Source organism: Pristis pectinata, chromosome 27 (assembly GCF_009764475.1).
Source record: "Pristis pectinata isolate sPriPec2 chromosome 27, sPriPec2.1.pri, whole genome shotgun sequence".
Classification (NCBI taxonomy): domain Eukaryota; kingdom Metazoa; phylum Chordata; class Chondrichthyes; order Rhinopristiformes; family Pristidae; genus Pristis; species Pristis pectinata.
Genome location: NC_067431.1, coordinates 16,399,914 through 16,417,148, shown reverse-complemented (window position 1 = coordinate 16,417,148; position 17,235 = coordinate 16,399,914). Strand labels below are relative to the sequence as shown.

The following is a 17,235-nucleotide window of genomic DNA, read 5'->3' as shown; positions in this document are numbered from 1 at the left end:
ACTAAAAATATTTCTATTTGTGAAGATCTTGCTGTGTGTAATTTGGCTGCTGTTTCCTACGAAACAGCCAAATTGATAAGTATTTTTGGATGTCTAGAGGTTGAGACATATTATAAAAATGCACACCTTTTATTAGGAGAGTTAGAAATGTGACTGTTTGGTTTTTTCTGTCTTAACCTACACAAATATTGAAAATCTATCTGGGTGGGAACTGACCTCTCTCCAGCTCCTTTGTTACTAACCCACTTTCTTTTCACCTGCCGTGTTCTCCAGTGACGTACAGCTGCCTTTGTCCCCGTCTAGTGGCATGTTCTGATTTCATCGATTAGCCTTTTACATCTCAGAACAAGCCCCTACAGAAGTCTTTCCCTTTCCTGTTGTTTTCAAAGAGTGAGATGCTGGTAAGCATGTATTTGAATGCAGTATTGTTGGAAACATTTTTGAAGTAGAGTCTGAAATATCAGCTGTTTACAAAGTGAACTTTGGGGGGGGTCAAAAATGTGGTTTATTTTACAAGTTTGAGGATACTTCTTTGAGCAGCTTGATAATGTGACATGAAGGAGCTACGAACTTGACATCAGCATTGCCTTTGAGTCAGGTTTGGGGTTCCAGCAGTATTTGAATGCAAAAAGCTAGGCTAATATTGCAGTGCAGTACTGAGGGATTGCAGCACTTGCAGCGACGAGACTTGATAGGGTGGCTCACAGTCAGAGGTACTATTTTTCAGATGAGGTAACAAAGCAAGGCATTGTTTGCTCTCTCAAGTGGATATAAAAAGAACATCCCATGGCCCTTTGTGAAGTTGGATGATATTTTTTCATCCTTAAACTCTTGGTCACCATCATGAAAACAGATGATCTGGTCATTGTCATAGAGCTATGCAGCAGGGAAACAGGCCCTTCGGCCCAACTCATCCAGGCTGACCAAGATGCCTAACTGAGCTGGTCCCAATTGCCTGCGTTTGGCCCATATCCCTCTAAACCTTTCCTAGTCATGTTGCAGTTTGGGAGAGCTTGGGCAAGTTAGGTGATGTGTTTCCTGCATTACAACAGACGTAATAAGTGCTGTAGGAATGCAAGTTAATCATGTCTTTTTTTTTGAAGGTGAATATTTAACTTAGTCTCGTAGGGAGGAGCTATGCCCAAGAGGATAGGGCGGCATTGAGCGATAGGCATCCTTTGACTGCTGCTGCACCGACAAGTTGTTAGCTGGTTTCCTTCTTGCAGAGAGTCCCTCACAGTCATAGTGATTGCAGACAACACAGGCAATTCCAACGAAGGGTGAAATCAGTCAAGTTGCATGATATTTATTTTGGTTTCAAAGAACATCTGAGAAAATGTCAGTCTAGTTGCAAAGATGGTATTTGTTGAACCATGAAAGCATTGCACAGAAAGAGGCCATATCATCCAATTATCTATTCCAGTTGTTTGAAAGAACTAACTAAATAGTCCCACTCCCCTTCCCCTAGAGTCTTACAATTGTTGTGCCACCTTGTGTGCAGAGAGCCACTGGGATTTGGTGAAGTTGAAACAGTTTCAGGCAGGACCTAATAATCTGGAGAGAGATGTGAATCTGGGATGACTTAGCTTCCCAAGTTCTGAGGCTGAAGGGACAGAATGCAGGTCTACTTTGGAAAGTTTCCAGTGACTGGTACACTGTTCTATGCTCCAGAAATATGCACTCTGCTGGTTGATTGCCACCAAGATTAGTCACACAATCAACTACAGAGTCCAGGCCAAATTTCGGCTTAACTGATGTTTGAACATTTCTAAAGAGTCTGTCCAATTGTGTTCTAACATAGCAGCATTATTGTACTGTAACACTTCAACATTACTGATACAGGGAAAAGCAGAGAACTCCCTCTTTTCATCCTTTCATTTTGTTTTTGGAACTCTACTTCTGCCCAGAGTGACGGTCTCTCATTGCATCCATGTAAGTGGTGAAATATTCCCTTTCTATACTAACTCTATTATCTTCTCTTTATATTTCTCACATTCTGTGATATCAACATTGATGGTGGTACACTGCGTATCACGTGTGCACACTACACCCAGGGCAGGTCTACCTGGATCACCTACAGGCGAAGTTTCTTCAATCACTCACAAGGCAGGCTCCTTGGGAGTTAATATTGCCTAAGTGTCATCTTAAAGTATTCCTTCAAACATGCTGAGGCCAGATACAGCACAGGTTAGATACAGAGGATGATTCTTTAATACTATCCAGCAAAAAATAAAGTATTTACCAGAAAGGTAATTTGTTATAGTCTCTTTGAGATATTTTTCCCATAATTCTTGTACCTGACAATATTTGATGAATGAACTAAAATATTCCAATTGTTAAGGCTAACATTAACCAGCTCAAAGAGCAGGGCAAAAACCCAAGAGGTATAGAGCCTCCATCACTTGCTGACACCTCTACTCTGTGCATGATTCTGGGGGTCAGCAGGAGATAGGATGAGCCCCTTTCATGCAACCAAGCAGTCTATCAACAATCCTATGGAGGGGGTCACATGTAATGCATGGACCCCTTGGTAGAGCTACCAACAGCCACCGGCATCTAAAGATTGGACACAGACAGGAGATCAGCACTAACATTGGGAGGGAAAACTTTAATGGAAAACTGAAGGTAGAGGGTTAAGAAATAAGGTGTGTTAGAGGTGGAGACAAAGGAGAGTCTTGCAGAGCACCTTGCTTAAGATATCAAATATTCTCAAGGACACTCATTTGTAGAATTGTTTTGTTTTGAAGCAGTTTGTAAATTCCCGATAGAGTGTCAACGAAGGAGCCACTGTCAGCCTCAGGTACTGGTTGAGAAATATTTACAATTTTACTATTTGTGAGTAAAATATTGGGGTGCTTGCACCTGGCTGTGATGCCTTGGCCAGTGAGGACAATCTTTAAAATAGGTTTTAACCATTTTAATTTTATAGTGTTTCTGTCAAAGAAATGGTTTGAAAGGACAAGTATCTAGAAGGATTATGAACCATGTGAAACATTTAAACTATGTATACCAAATAATGTTTCTGTTAAGCAGCTGAGTGAGACTCTGAAAGTGTGTTCTGTATTCATTTGAAGGAAAATTACAAGTAGTTATTTCCAGACTCAGATTTTTCATGTGAGCTGTGAATCATTGCTCCTGAGTCCAAAGGTTATGGATTTAAGCCACACTCCAGAGACTCAAACACAAAATGTGAGCTTGCATCTCAGCTCTGCACTGAGGGAGCCCTGCACTGTTGTATGTACAGTCTTTCACTTAAGGTGTCAAATTGAGACATTATCTCCCCTCACAGGAGAATGTAAAAGCCACTAGTTTCAACTACTGAGATGGGACAGAGCAATTATCCTCGATGTCCTGGCCAATTATTCCTCAGCCAGAATAACTTATTCTTGATTTTAGAATAAGTTGTTATTCCAGAAACAAAAAATAATGTTATTATTCTTAAACAGTCTATTATTATATTGGAGTTTGTGGGAGCTTACTGTGCACAATTTGGCTCCTACTGTGCATTGCAACAGTGACATGCTTCAAATGCCCTTCATTGACAGTAAACAACTTTAAGAAGTTCGGAGGCTGTGAAAGACTGTAAAACTGCATTGTTTCATATAAACTGCAGATTTCTTCCATAGAACCTTTCCTAACTTGTCATTCTTTCTGCCTTGAATGCCCCGATTTGCTTGTCATCGGCTATACAGAAGCATCACTGCTGAGCCTAAAATTACCTTTGTGCAGGGCTATACTCCCTCACTTGCCTCCTTGGAGAGTGATTTGTGTTGAGTTAAGTTTGTCCAGGGAGGAAGCAGGAATTGGACCTGGAACTTTTCTGACTTGTAATTCTCAGTCCCATGTGAAATACATTTTCCTATCAGGAAAGAAATAACACATTTGCCCAAGTTGTTGTGAATTTTAGATAATACTGCTGGGATTTGTCTAATATCAAGAATTTTTACAGAACTTTCCTGTGGGTATTTGATGGAACCCACAGTTATTTTTCTAGATGGCCTGGAATGTTGCCTTTACAGTTTAATGATTAGATTTCAGGAATAGGTAATTAGCACATCTTGTGTTATATTTTCTTCCTCCTCATTCATTGAACATTATTTATTACAATGTTTATGGTTACAAGAGGTAGTTGGGCCCATTAAGAACTGCTGAGCCTGAGAGCTTTGACCATACAATGGAACTTGTTGTGGCCCCATCTACCTACAGCCTGTTCCTTGCTAATGGAATACATCATTGGCAACCCTATCCCAGGAATAGCTGAATTACTTCACCACCACCCCCCCCCCCCCCCCACCCCGGACCATTTGCTTAGGCTTTCCATAAGGGGTCAGCAGAAGTCTGTAGAACCAGATCTCCCTCTTGGCTGAATTTGCCGCCTTAATTTTTATCAAAATCCTAACCTTATTTGAGATTACCAGCCCAGACTTGGAATTGGGATGGGTGGGAGTTGGGGGTGTGCAATTTTGTAACTATTTGTGAGTAAAATATTGGGGTGCTTGCACCTGGCTGTGATGGCCAGTGTACATCCACTGAAGATCGTCTGGTGAACACAGCATTTAAGAATCACCTTGTTATTTTCAGCCAAAATGGACAGAGGTGACTTGTCTTACCACAGAGGACGTGAGTTTCAGTAACAACCTGGTAGCTTTCATTTTCCAGTACCAGATTTACCTTCAGATTTATTCAACTGTGATGGTGGGACTTGAATTTCTAATCTCTGGTTTGCTTGTCCAGTGCCGTAACTATGGTGTCAGGTGAAAGGTTACCAGTGTCATTTGAGGATAGGAGTAAGCTGGGATTCACATCACGTGGTAGAATGGTCTACAAGCAATCCGTGCCAGGATCTCTGGGTAATGGTAAAAGATGGTCACGTGGTGGTGGCCCTTGAGGAGTGGAGGAAATTCTCCAGGACGGAAGCAGCCAGGGCAAAGCTTCATTTTGAAGGATGTTTGGTGCTCTTTGTTTTATCATTTCTTTTTATGTTATTCACAGATATGGCTGCCTCACCGAGGATGTTGCTTCTCTCTGTATCACTCCTTCAATTTTCTATTCAATGTGTACAAGCCAATTACCATTGTGCTGCTCAGTACAACAGATATCCAGGTACAACTTGATTGTTAGTGAGGGGCACAGGGGACTTCAACCTTTTGGTGCAATAGTTATAGTGATATAACTGTTACATTGAGGGTGTAGGATATCAGAGTGCTATGGTGCATTGTGTGGAATGTCTGACTTTTACAACAAGGAGTGTGGGTTATATCTGTATTTCAGTGTGGAGTATATTAATTGCAGAGAAGGGTGCAGGGGTATAGAATGCTACAGTGAATCTTATATTGGAATGTTAGGGTGAAATGTGTGGTGTTAATCACTGTGTTAGTGTGAAGACTGGGTTAAGTCACAGTTAGGGTGCAGCTAAGTCACAATTAAAATGACAATTGTGGGGCGTGGGATATAACGTGGTTCCACTGTGAGGTATGAGGTATGTGATGGTGTACTAGGATGGATCTGGATATTACAAATTAAATGTACATTGAGAAGTTGCTGCAATGTCTAAACTGTTTAGTTTGAATCTTGTTGGTCAATTTCTTATCTCTTTCAGATAACCGGGATATCTCCATTGATTGTGGTGCTCATTTGATCAACCTGTCCATTAACCTTTGCCCTCCACTCTTTGCTGGCTTCGATCCTCTAACCCTTGCACTGAATGGCCGATATAATGACACAAAGTGCAAGGGGAGAGCGGATGTCTCAGCCACACCCCCGGTGATTCGATATTCTGTCATTGTTAATGATGTCGACTTCAACAACTGTGGCAATCATTTCAAAGTAGGTGCTTTAATTTGTGTCACACTAGGTGGGTATGAGTTGGGAGGAGGTGTTCGTGCAGGAAGGAGGGAGGGGGAGAGGGATCGAGATGGCAGAGGTCAGGCTTAACTTAACTGACACAAGAAATTCTGCAGATGCTGGAAAAAATCTGGAGCAATACAAAAAAGGTGCTGGAGGAACTCATCAGGTCAGGCAGCATCTATGGAGGGAAATGAATAGGCGAGGTCTTGGGCTGAGACCCCTCATCAGGACTTAACTATGAACCACCTCCCTCTATAACTGGGTAGCTTGCTGATGCACACTATATGGATTCGAGCATGGAAACTTGAGTAAAACATGAGATGGATAACAGAGCTCCATACTTCCAACAGAGGACCAAGATCCACAGATAACAGGATTTAGACCAAAGCCACAATGAGGAATTAAGGGAGAATTAAAATGAGAGATTCAGAATGACTTGGAAGACACTCGATCAGAGACTGAGGGGAGAGCCATTGGCAAAGACTGGGGGAAGAGTTGCAGGCAGAGATTTTGAGAGAAATGCAAGGAGAGATTGAAAGGGGATTTTGTGTAATTCTCTAGTGATTTTTAAGTAAGCCAACTTTACCTCCACGGTCTTTGTTTCAGGTTGTCTGTTCCACATGTCTGCATCCTGAAACTTGTTCAACTTACTGGCTTCTAAAAGTAGCATTTTTCAAGACTTAGAGCCTGGGATGCAAAGAGATGTGACAGAGACCAGTGAGAGGCAGAGAAACAGATAATTCAAGATAAGAGACAAGACGAGGTGGAGTCAACGTCGAGTTTATTGTCAGACGCACAAGTACACGTGTGCACAGGTGCAATGAAAAACTTACTTGCAGCAGCATCGCAGGCACATAGCATCAGATACTCAACATTCACAAGAAAAACATAAACTAAATATAAATTATACACAATTTTTACAATCTTGGTGTCTAGCCTCAGGATTGTTATGAGTTTATTTTATATTGCTGTTGACAAGAAACACAGCTTGTTCGTTGTCACTACTGTTTATTAATTTCTCTTGGTATTTCAGATTCTCGACGAGGCTCCAGGAGCTGGAACCTTTGCCCAATTTTCCAATCTCCAGTCCGTTGTCATCTCCGGTTTTATAGATCCCCCGAACGATCATACGGTGATGATCAGTTACAACCCCAGACTATACTATAAATTCTCCTGCAAGTACCCTCTTGAATATATCCTAAACAACACAAGGCTCATAACGTAAGTCCTCGTTAGAACAATGAGATGGTACAAGACAAATAAAGAGCTGTCATTTACACAGCTATGTTGCTCAGGAAGTTTTATGCAGCCATATTCAGCTGTTTAGCTTGGTGTGTAGCCACAACTGTTACTCAGGTAAATGTGGCAGTCAATTTAAGCACAGCAAACCAAGAATGTGGGAAGGATTGGTTAGTCTGCTGTTGGTGAAATCAATTGAGGGAGAATTGTAGACCAGGAGAAGCCCTTGGCCTTCAAGTTGTGCCCTGGGATCTTTAACAGGAAGCTTAACTGTTACATGGGGCATCACCTGAAGGACATTACCTCCGGTAATAAATCTGAAAGCAGATAATGCAAGTGGTGTCAATGTTTCATGAGCTGAGAACAAATTGACTTGGAATATTTGTTTGGGGTAGATTGGAAGGAAGGAAAATCTTGTATTTATGTAGTCTCTTCACAACCTCAGACATTCCAAAACTTTTCGATTTTGCAAGATAGTCACGTTGTAGGAAATGCAGCATCTAATTTGCACAGAGCAAGCTCCCACAAACAGGAGTATGACAACAAGCAGATCATCTATTTCAAAATGGTCAGCATACCAGGAATAATTCCCAGTTTTTCCCTGGAGAAACCTGTGCACAAAATATAGTCTGATTCTCCAGTGCAGTACTGAGAAGTGCCACCTTTTGGATGAGATACTAAATCAAAGCCTGGTCTGTCCTCTTGCATGGAAATTTAAAAAATCCCACAATATTATTGGAAGAACACCTGTGAATTTATTTTCTCCCATCTTGGCCAATATTTATTCCTGAATCAATATCACAAATTGTTTTTATGGTCATGAACTTTTTGCAATTTGTAGGATCTTGCTGTGTGAAAATTAACTGCTGGATTTCCTTTATTACCACAATATCTGTACTCCTAGGAAGTACTTCATTGACTAAAGTACTTTGAGAGACCCTTAGGTGTCGAATGATGCAAGAAGTTCTTGTATGCAGCTGAGTGTCTCCCCATGGGTATAATTAAGGCCAGATAATAAGCATAATGGGGATTATTAAAGCAAGAAAAGGTAATATTTGGGACAGGTGCACAGTGTGGTTTAGTTCATTGTTCCACATGCTTTTGAGACACACAACAGAAAGATCCCTGCTTTGACTAAAAGGTAAATAGTTAGGGATCTTGTTCAGCGAGAATCAAGGATTCAGCTACACTTGAAGAATGATCACTACACTGAGGTAACAGAGCTTGGTCTTTGAAACCAGTCCTATAACTGGGATCCTATGAGAATGTTGCAGAAGCATCATTGGAAAGCTTAAAAACTGTGGATGCTGCAAATCTGAAATGAAAACTGAAATGCTGGAAATACTCAGCAGGTTGGGCAGTATTGAGGGCATTCTTTATTCCATGGACTGAGCTCAACTGCAGCCACTTCCTCACCTCACATACTTCTGTCTTTGTTTCATTCAGGTCTTCCATTTCTATTGCAGTCGCAACAAGCAACGGTAGCTTCAGCAGCACTCTTACCCTGCAGCTGTATGATGTAAGTTTTTCCATCCTTAATAGTGTGAATTATTGATTTACGCATCTATGACCTGCTTATAGAAGGTCTCCCCATCTCACCAACACAAATTATATCATGTTGCCACATTCTTTCTCTAAAGTGGTACAAGGATTCACGTCACAGGCTGTGGTGTGAACATCCCTTCCATGGCCATAAACACCCTTTCAAGGTGTTAATATAGGCTTTAACCTCATGTAGCTGCAGACTTGTATGGGCTCAATGTGGCTGAGGATGGGGAGAAGTCACATGTAACCACTGGTTCCACTGAATGACAGTCACGAATTCTGAGCCAGAGTGGGGATTGATTCGCACAATGGTTTATGAAAGAAAAAGTCACAAGTGCATCACTTATTACTGTGCCTTGAGACAGAACTAAATATTCTATGTGGTTGTCTGCACAAAGGCTTGGCTCCAGCAGACATCTGTCCTGGGCACACTTCACACTGTGACCTCAGAGCATCACATCACACAGCATTACTTGCCCATTGGATAGAAATGAGAGATTACTTGAATGAGTGATTTTGTTTTTCTAGAAACAAATATATATTTATTGTCCATACAGGCCAGCATTTATTGGTATCTCCATTTGTCCCTGACAGGGTGATGATGAACCATGTAGTTGGACCATTATGGTCCTGGTACTGAAGTTGTGGTGTTGGTTAGGAAGTTCCAGGTCTGACTCGATGATGAAGGAACAGTGATGTATTTCGTTTTCAGGACGCTGAACTTCGGGTGGTGGCTTTCCTATGTACCTGCTGCCCTTCTAGGTTGTAGATACTTTGTGTTGTTGAAGAAGTCTTAGTGGGTTGCTGCAGTGCATTTTGTACAAAGTGTGCATTGTTATCGATCATCTAGCTAATGTGGATGAACTGAGAGCAAATGTAAAGCAGTTTGTTGCTTTGGCAGTTACTGATGTACAGGCTGCAGAATCACCCAGTTTTTGTTCCTCAAAACTCTTCCAATTCTCTGGAAAATGTTGAAAATCCCTGGAAAATGTCTTTTAAAGGTCCATACATGGCAAAGAACCTGGAGTTTAGTTAAAAATGATTGCCTGAGTTGAGTTTTGTTGCTGATATTCCTGTCTGTGCTATGTTCTCTGGTTGCAATCCACATCAATGTTTTTAAATGTTTCTGTTGGCTTTAAGATAGGCACTTGTCTGCCTCTGTCTGAACATAAACTATGGCTCCATAATGACTTAGTTAACACAAAATTAAGTTAAAATTATTGATAAAATTGGACAATCACAGTGTATGCCAGGATTTGCTGTTTGCAAGGCATGAATTAGAGAATCTTTTGTCTTGTCAGTCTGAACTGGATCCAATTTCAGGTTAATAAGCTCCAGAATATGAATAGTCTACAATGGCAACCAGTATCAGTTAAGGACACACAACAACTTCATTTGTTTGGACCCAGGAAAGATGATCCAAATAAAGTCAGAGATAAAGGAACTGAGGGAATCAATAAACAACATGGCAGAGTTAAAGACATTAAATGGACTTGGACTCGATGAGGATTCTATAAATCAGAGAGAGACCAAGGATGGAGCACATTGGACTACTTACTGCAACCTAGTTGATCTTTGTTCCTCAGTTAGGGGTTTGGCAGCAGGGGATTCACAATCTCTTTGTAATTTTCATTTGCTTCATTCTGAACAGGACCAAGATTACACTTCACCACTGATTGTCCCCGACAGTGGTCTTCCACTCAGATACAAGGTTTATGTTGAAGTCAGCATCAGTAATCTAACTGCAAAGTAAGTAGAGACAGGAACACGAGAAGGACATTTAGCCCCTTGGGTCTGTACCATCTTTCAATTAGACAAAGATTGATTGGAATCTCAACACCATTTACCTTGCTTGATACCTGTGCGGCTTTTACGAATAAAAGTCTACTAAAAACTCCAGTTAACGCCTCCCTGATACCAAGCCCTGCTGAACCCCCACTGAGATCTGCAGTATTTTGTGAAAGTTCCAGATTTCCAATAGCCTGTGTACAATAAGGTAATATCCCAAAAAACCTAGCTCTAATTTTAAGGCGATGTACTTTTTTTCTTCATTTACCTATCAGATGTACAGGAGAGGCACGGAGTTAATTCCAGTTTGTGAGTAGTTACGTGATCTCAATAAGGATGCTACAATAGACAAGGGTGACTTAAACTAGGCAGGAACGAAGGTTATCTGGGGATACTTGCTATGAGGGATGTCAGAAGCAATTTGGCTATGGTGGCCATCCCCCAGTCAAATATCTAGCTGACATTCACTTGAAAAAAATGATTTCTGGCTACCAGGATTTTATTGACTTTGGAAACTGCCCTCCAGCCAGAACTTGGGGTAAGAGGGTGTAAACTAAGGGGATAAATTGTTTCATAAGCCAATGTGTCTAATGGATCATCTGTTTGATTTTCAGCTTTAATGTCCTCCTGGATCACTGTTTTGCCACACCATCACCATTTAATCTCTCCTTGCTTGACACTGGATACATCTTCTTCACTGGGTAACATGGATTAGGATCTCGCTCTCTGCACTTGAGCAGATCTGACTTTATTTTATATCAGAGTGAAGATCTGGATGATGCTAATTTTTTGCTCCATTGCCAACAACCACTCTCCATCTTTATCTCCAGGTGCAACATTAGCCCTCGCACAACTATCCTCAGAAATGGAATCAGCAAGAAATCCCGGTTTGTTTTTGACACATTCCGGTTTAATGAGCATAGAGACAGGAAGCTCTCGACAATCTACGTACACTGCATTACCAGGCTCTGTGAAACCAAAACCTGTCAGACTTTGCTACAAGTGAGTGCCCATCAGCTTTCAAGGTGGATAATTCATACAGGCAAGGTGCATTGTTGGGTGGCATTGACAAACTAGTAGAACTGCTGCCTCACAACCCCAGCAACCCGGGTTCAATCCTGACCTCCTGCACTGTCTCTGTGGAGTTTGCACATTTCCCTCTGACTATGTGGGTCTATCCTTGGGTGCTCTGGTTTCCTCCCGTATTCCCCCAAAAAATGCTGGTTGGTAGATTAATTGACCATTGTAAATTGTCCTTGTTCGGTAGGTGAGTGGTAGAATCTGGTGGTTGGGAATGTGGGGAGAATAAAATGGGATTAGTATAGATGGGTGTTTGGTCTGTGTGGAGATTTTGGTGAGCCAAAGGGTTTGTTTCTGTGGTGTATGTACCTATAAATGTATAGATTGAGATGTGTTACACAGGCTGGTTATGTTACATATTTAGGGGTATGTTTCATAGCTGGCAGAGTTATTCAGTTGAGGGGATGACTGGTGTGTGTTGGGTAAGTTGGAGTGTGTTACACAGTTTGTGGTATGTTGTACAGGTTGAAGCTTTTTTTTATACAGGTTGTCTTTCTCTTTCACTTGAGGCTCATGGGTGCTGCTGTGAAAGTCACAATCTATTGCTCTGTCATATTCGTCCTTGAGAATGTGGTGACGACCTCCTTCCTGAAGCATTACAGTCTCGGTGGTGTAGGTAACCCTGAACTGCTGTGAGGTCGGGAACTCTAGGATTTAGACCCACAGGCAGATAAACAACATTTCTAAGTCAGAAGGAATGGGGCTTCATGTCAAATGTGCAGGTAGTGATGCTTCTATATATGTCCTGCCCTTGTGTCTCTATATGGTAGTGGTCACAGGTTCAGGACGGACTGTTATAGAGGAGTTAGCAAGTTGTTGCAGTGAATCTTGAAATATTACAGACTGCAGCCAGATTGATATGATGGTGTAAGGAGTGAATGTTTTAGTGTGGTGGATCAATCAAGCTGGCATTGTCCTTCTTGTTTATTGTTGAAAGTTTGCTGAGTCACAGAGAGATACAGCGTGGGGACAGGATCTTTGGCCCATTGACCCTGCACCAACCATCAACCACTCAGTTACACTAAACAATGGAACACTGCGGACCACCTCTTGCAGTACCATGGACTTGGCTCTGATTGTGTCTTTGTTTTTTTGCATTAAGGTCATGTTTTTGCAGTCTATTTTTTTTCTCTCTCTCTCTCTTCACTGTCCTGTATAATTTATTTTCTGTGTGTTGTCTGTACCTATGCGCCTGTGATGCTGCTGCAAGCAAGTTTCTCATTGCACCTGTAGCTCACTGTACTTGTACACATGACAATAAATAGCAACTTGACTTGAAGTCTATATAACTCATTTTTAATTCTCTCCCCCCCCCCACATTCTCATCAACTCCTCCCCCAGATCCCACCCCTCATTTGTACACTAGAGGCAATTTAGAGTGGGCAATTAACCCACTAACCCTCATATCTTTGGGATGTGGGAGGGAATCAGAGCACCCAGAGGAAACCCACATAGTGACAGGGTGAACATGCATACTCCACACAGACAGCACCTGAGGTCACACATGAACCTGGGTCTCTGGAGCTATGAGGCAGCAGCTCCACTAGCTGTGCCACTGTGCTGCCCTGCACCTGAAATGCGAACTTTGTCTCCATAGATGCTGCTTGACCTACTGCCTTATTTCCAGCATTTTCTGTTTTGTATTTTCGATATTTTCAGTTGTTTGTTTTTAGTGCTGGAAATGTTTTCTAATCCCTTGTCCTCTGCTCCCTCCTCGCTGACTCTGCTTCATTTCCTATAACAATGTTCCCATTATCCTTCCTCTGTGTAGAAAGTTGTAGACATGAATTTATGGTCTGTTCTAGGTTTCTCTCAAGAATAGGTCCAGTACAATACAGAAGAAGTCTTACACAAACCATTTTTACTTATCCCTCCTCCTCCCTAAAACTTTCCACATGGGACTCTTTTTAAGGCTTAGTATTTCTGTGACATCCCAGTCCAAGGATGGGTCAGTAGATCACGGTGATCCTTATTGGCTCTGCATAAAACTGCTTTCATGGATCGTCCAAGCCCAAGTTTTGGTCCCACAGCAGTTACTGTCCTTGTTGATAACTCCTATGTGTCAATGTTTAGGGATGGAAAAACCATTTGCGGTGATGATAGAGTGCGTTCAGATGACACTAATTTATTGTAATTGTCAAGAGATCCAAAGGCAACTTGAGGAAATATTTGTTTATGCCCTCAAAGCTGATGATAACCTGGAATGCGCTGCCTGAAAGGGTGATTCAATAGTAAATTTACAAAAGGAAATTGGATAAATATTTGAAAGGTAACAAAAAATGTAATGCTATTGAGAAAAGGCAGAGAAATGGAACTAATTGCCCTGCTCTTTCATAGGGCCAGCTGAACCTTTGGTGCCATGTAATGATGTACGATTCTTACTCTCTCCTTGTAAATATACAGGGCTGCTATGGTAATGGGAGAAAGAGGCGAAAGCGAGAAATTTTCACTGATCAAAGAGTGACAACACAAACCTTCACAGTTTCATCTGGACCCATTTACATCAGGGAAGAAGGTACAAGACAGACAGCAGAAATTAAACTGCTTCTAAAGGAACAATTTACCTTTCTTTATGGTTCCTCTTTGGGTAAGAGGAGTGTCTGGGTCAGATTCCTTTCCCTTTATTTGGAGTTAATTAATCAGAAACCTCGTTTAAGAAGTTTTGAGAAATTTCTAGCTTAAATTCATGTAAAACTGTCTTTAAATTAGATTGGTTTCTGCTTTGCTCTCGGTTTTTCTCCCTGAAACATTAATTCCTGTTGCTCTTTGCTTCAGATTATTTGACCTCTGGAACCCCAGCACCTCTGAATGGTAAGTGGCAGGAAAATTACAAGGCAAAATATCCCAGGCACAAAGCAAGATGCGTACCCCTTGTGATGTAGACTTTTGCATGGTTATTGAACTTTCCACTGGCTCCCAATGCTGATGAACTGTCTTGTATCTTGGCCAAGGTACCTGAAAACAGTTTACTGCTCTGTGGGTGACACCTCTCTGAATTATCTCTAAATACCCTCTGTTGCAACCTTTCCTCTGCCTCTATTAACTGTTGCTTTGAACATCCCTCTCCTCCCCCTGAACTCTGGATACCCTGCCTTGCATATTCCTTTCTAAATTCTGGACTCTCTGTCCTAAATCTTAAAGCATCAACATTCAGTCCTGCTATACTTTCCAGAAGTCCCAGTACGGAATTATGTGCTCTTCCTTCTTCCCTGATTCTCTACATTTGGCTCGACACCAAATTCCACAATTTGAGAGAGTGTTCCAAATCCAATCCATGATAAGTTCAAGCACTCAATACACTCTTTTACTCCTTGTTCCTAGGAGGTAGGTGGCACTGACAAAGTCAGCACTTAATGCCCATCCCTAATTGGCTGTGGGAAGGTGGTGGTGAGCTGCTTACACTATTGCAGCCTAGGAGATGGAGGTGGTCCAATGGATTGTTAGATCAGGGCAGTGAAGGCAGGGCAGAGAAATTCTAGTTCACCTACTAGGATGCACCTTTAGTGCTGGGGATGGGATATGGGGTGAAAGGCACTTGAGGGCAATCAGGTTTGGTGCTTGAAAGGAAAAATTGGAACCGGCAGGATATTGAGGAAGGGAATCGCAGCAATGGGGTGGGGGAACTGGAGGGTCAGGGGTAAAGAGTTCGAGGTGGTTTGAGGGTCAGGCTGCAGATACAGGGGATGGGACGTTGGGTGATTCAGTGTGGGTGGGCAACCGTACAGTCATTTGCTTACCTGCAGGCATCCATTTGGTGCTATGTCGCTAGGATCTGGATGTCTCAGGAATCTCTGATGATAACTGCCTCTAACCCAAACTGGTCCCGGTTCCAAAAGCAGACTTACAGGGGGAATGATGTTATCCTGTACACTGCTGGCACAGAAACCTAATAGGGTAACAAGGATGATGTATGGAAGGAAGTGTCTGGTTGAATGACATGAAGTGACCCAGAAAAGTACAATGTGTTTTTTATAGAAAGAGTTCAAATGTTCCCTTTGTTTTATGTAAATTAGAAATGAGCTCTCAGTTTACCTTAATATCGTGGATTATGCTGACAACAGTGCTAATATTGTTCTCACACTTGGATAGAACCTGGAATGGCATCAGGGGCACATGGTGCATGTGCGTTTGGGGTGGGGGGAGTAGTGGGTGGTGCTACTGAGTGATGTAAGGGAGTTAGATTAACATCAGTGAAGATACAAATTTATCTTCCTTTACTCACCCTTTGCCCTACTTTATGCTCATGTGGCTTTTCACTAAAATTAAATGAATAAAGTGAATAAATTAACTCACCAGTGATAGTATTTCAATTGTCTATGTTAGCTCTGCTCTTTCTAAGATACCCATTAACACCTGTAGTTTGGGCATTGATACAAATGGAACCTTTCTGATGCATGTCAGCATCAGGCAGTGACATTATTCTGAGCCACTAGATGGTGTTCTAGGGATCTCCCATCACAACAAATGGGAGGTTCCCATGGTTATTTCTGTTAACCTTGTGTTTGTGACCAATGATTTCTATTTTCCCATTTCTTAGGAGTGACCCAGAGCACAAAGAACCACCATATGACCCTGGTGGGTCCAATTGTTGGCATTGTGCTAGCAATTGCTGCTGGTCTTACAATGATTGCAATCATCAGAATGTGGAGAAGGAATCAGTTGTCTAAGAGGAAACAGCCAGAGCAGGATTGCAATAATGTGGATTACTCCAGCAGAGTGAGTCTCCCTTTCCACCGAGCTCATTCATGGAGATGTGCTGCTTTAAAACAGGAAACAGCAACCATAAACATTGCCCGCCTAGCTTACGTAACCTGCTGGAGAAGAGAGAGGTGGTAATGAGGTAGAGTTTCCAGTTTGGGCGCAATCAGGAAATTGCACCCAATGTTTACTTGAAGTGGGTAGGTTAGGCTTTGAGTTTCTGCTACAATTTGCATAACCACAAATGTAACATTTTCAATAAGTATAGCTGAATCATGTTATGAATTATATTTTTAAAATTATTCATCAATTTAAAAATATTCCTTAGTGAATTTTAAATTTTTCATTCTTGTTTTCAGATCCCTACATCGCCTTGGCCTATGTTTTCTCCAAAATCTCTAGCCACCTTCCATTCTGACCTCTAAATCATTCCCAATATAATTGCTCCACCTATGCTGGCTGTGCCTTTAGTTGCCAAGGCCATAAGCTATTGAACTCCCTTCTTAAATCTTGTTATCTATCCTTAAGATGCTGCAAAAAGCCCACCACTTTGATAAGCCCTTGTCTAATATTTTGTCTTGTATCCTGATATGATTTGTAGAACATGCCCTGATCTGGTCCTGCCATTGACCTAATTAAACAATGGAACAGGCATAAAGGCTGAACAGTTATTCCTGCACAGAGATGTGATTTTGTCATTGAGGATGCAGAAAGGTAGCTACAGAATATGCATCTCAGAAGAAAAAGTGTAAAAAGCCAGTCATGTCAGGAAGATAACTGCAAACTCACCTGCCTGTAAAGCAGAATAAAATATTATGTGCCTTTACACTCCGGGCATTTACTGTGTAACCTGCACTCTCTATTGCTCTGAGTGACACGTACATCTGTTTGTAGGAATTGAAAAGATTAAACATTTGACACATTTTTTGTCTAATCTTCACCCTGAGATTGATGGAAGATTGGGAATGGATCTGCTGCCAGTGTGAAGACCAACCAGCTTTGTTCCAAACAATTTTCTGCTAACCCTCATTGGATTGC

General features: G+C 41.7%; 1 protein-coding gene across 1 annotated transcript; it reads left to right on the top strand.

Moving 5' to 3' along the window:
• Positions 1–4,816: 4,816 nt before the first annotated feature.
• LOC127583583 (zona pellucida-like domain-containing protein 1) lies at positions 4,817–16,622 on the top strand. The gene is made up of 12 exons (XM_052039704.1): positions 4,817–4,850; positions 4,993–5,103; positions 5,600–5,826; positions 6,881–7,068; positions 8,533–8,605; positions 10,283–10,380; positions 11,034–11,120; positions 11,250–11,421; positions 13,903–14,014; positions 14,275–14,310; positions 16,037–16,215; positions 16,557–16,622. The coding sequence occupies exons 1-12, from the start codon at positions 4,817–4,819 to the stop codon at positions 16,620–16,622; spliced, it is 1,383 nt and encodes a 460-aa protein (XP_051895664.1).
• The last annotated feature ends 613 nt before the right edge of the window (positions 16,623–17,235 follow it).

Coding starts and splice junctions, on each gene's coding strand:
- LOC127583583 (XM_052039704.1), top strand. CDS start 4,817: ATGGTCTACAAGCAATCCGTGCCAGGATCTCTGG. Junction 4,851..4,992: donor ATCCGTGCCAGGATCTCTGG/GTAATGGTAAAA, acceptor TGTTATTCACAG/ATATGGCTGCCTCACCGAGG. Junction 11,422..13,902: donor CCTGTCAGACTTTGCTACAA/GTGAGTGCCCAT, acceptor GTAAATATACAG/GGCTGCTATGGTAATGGGAG.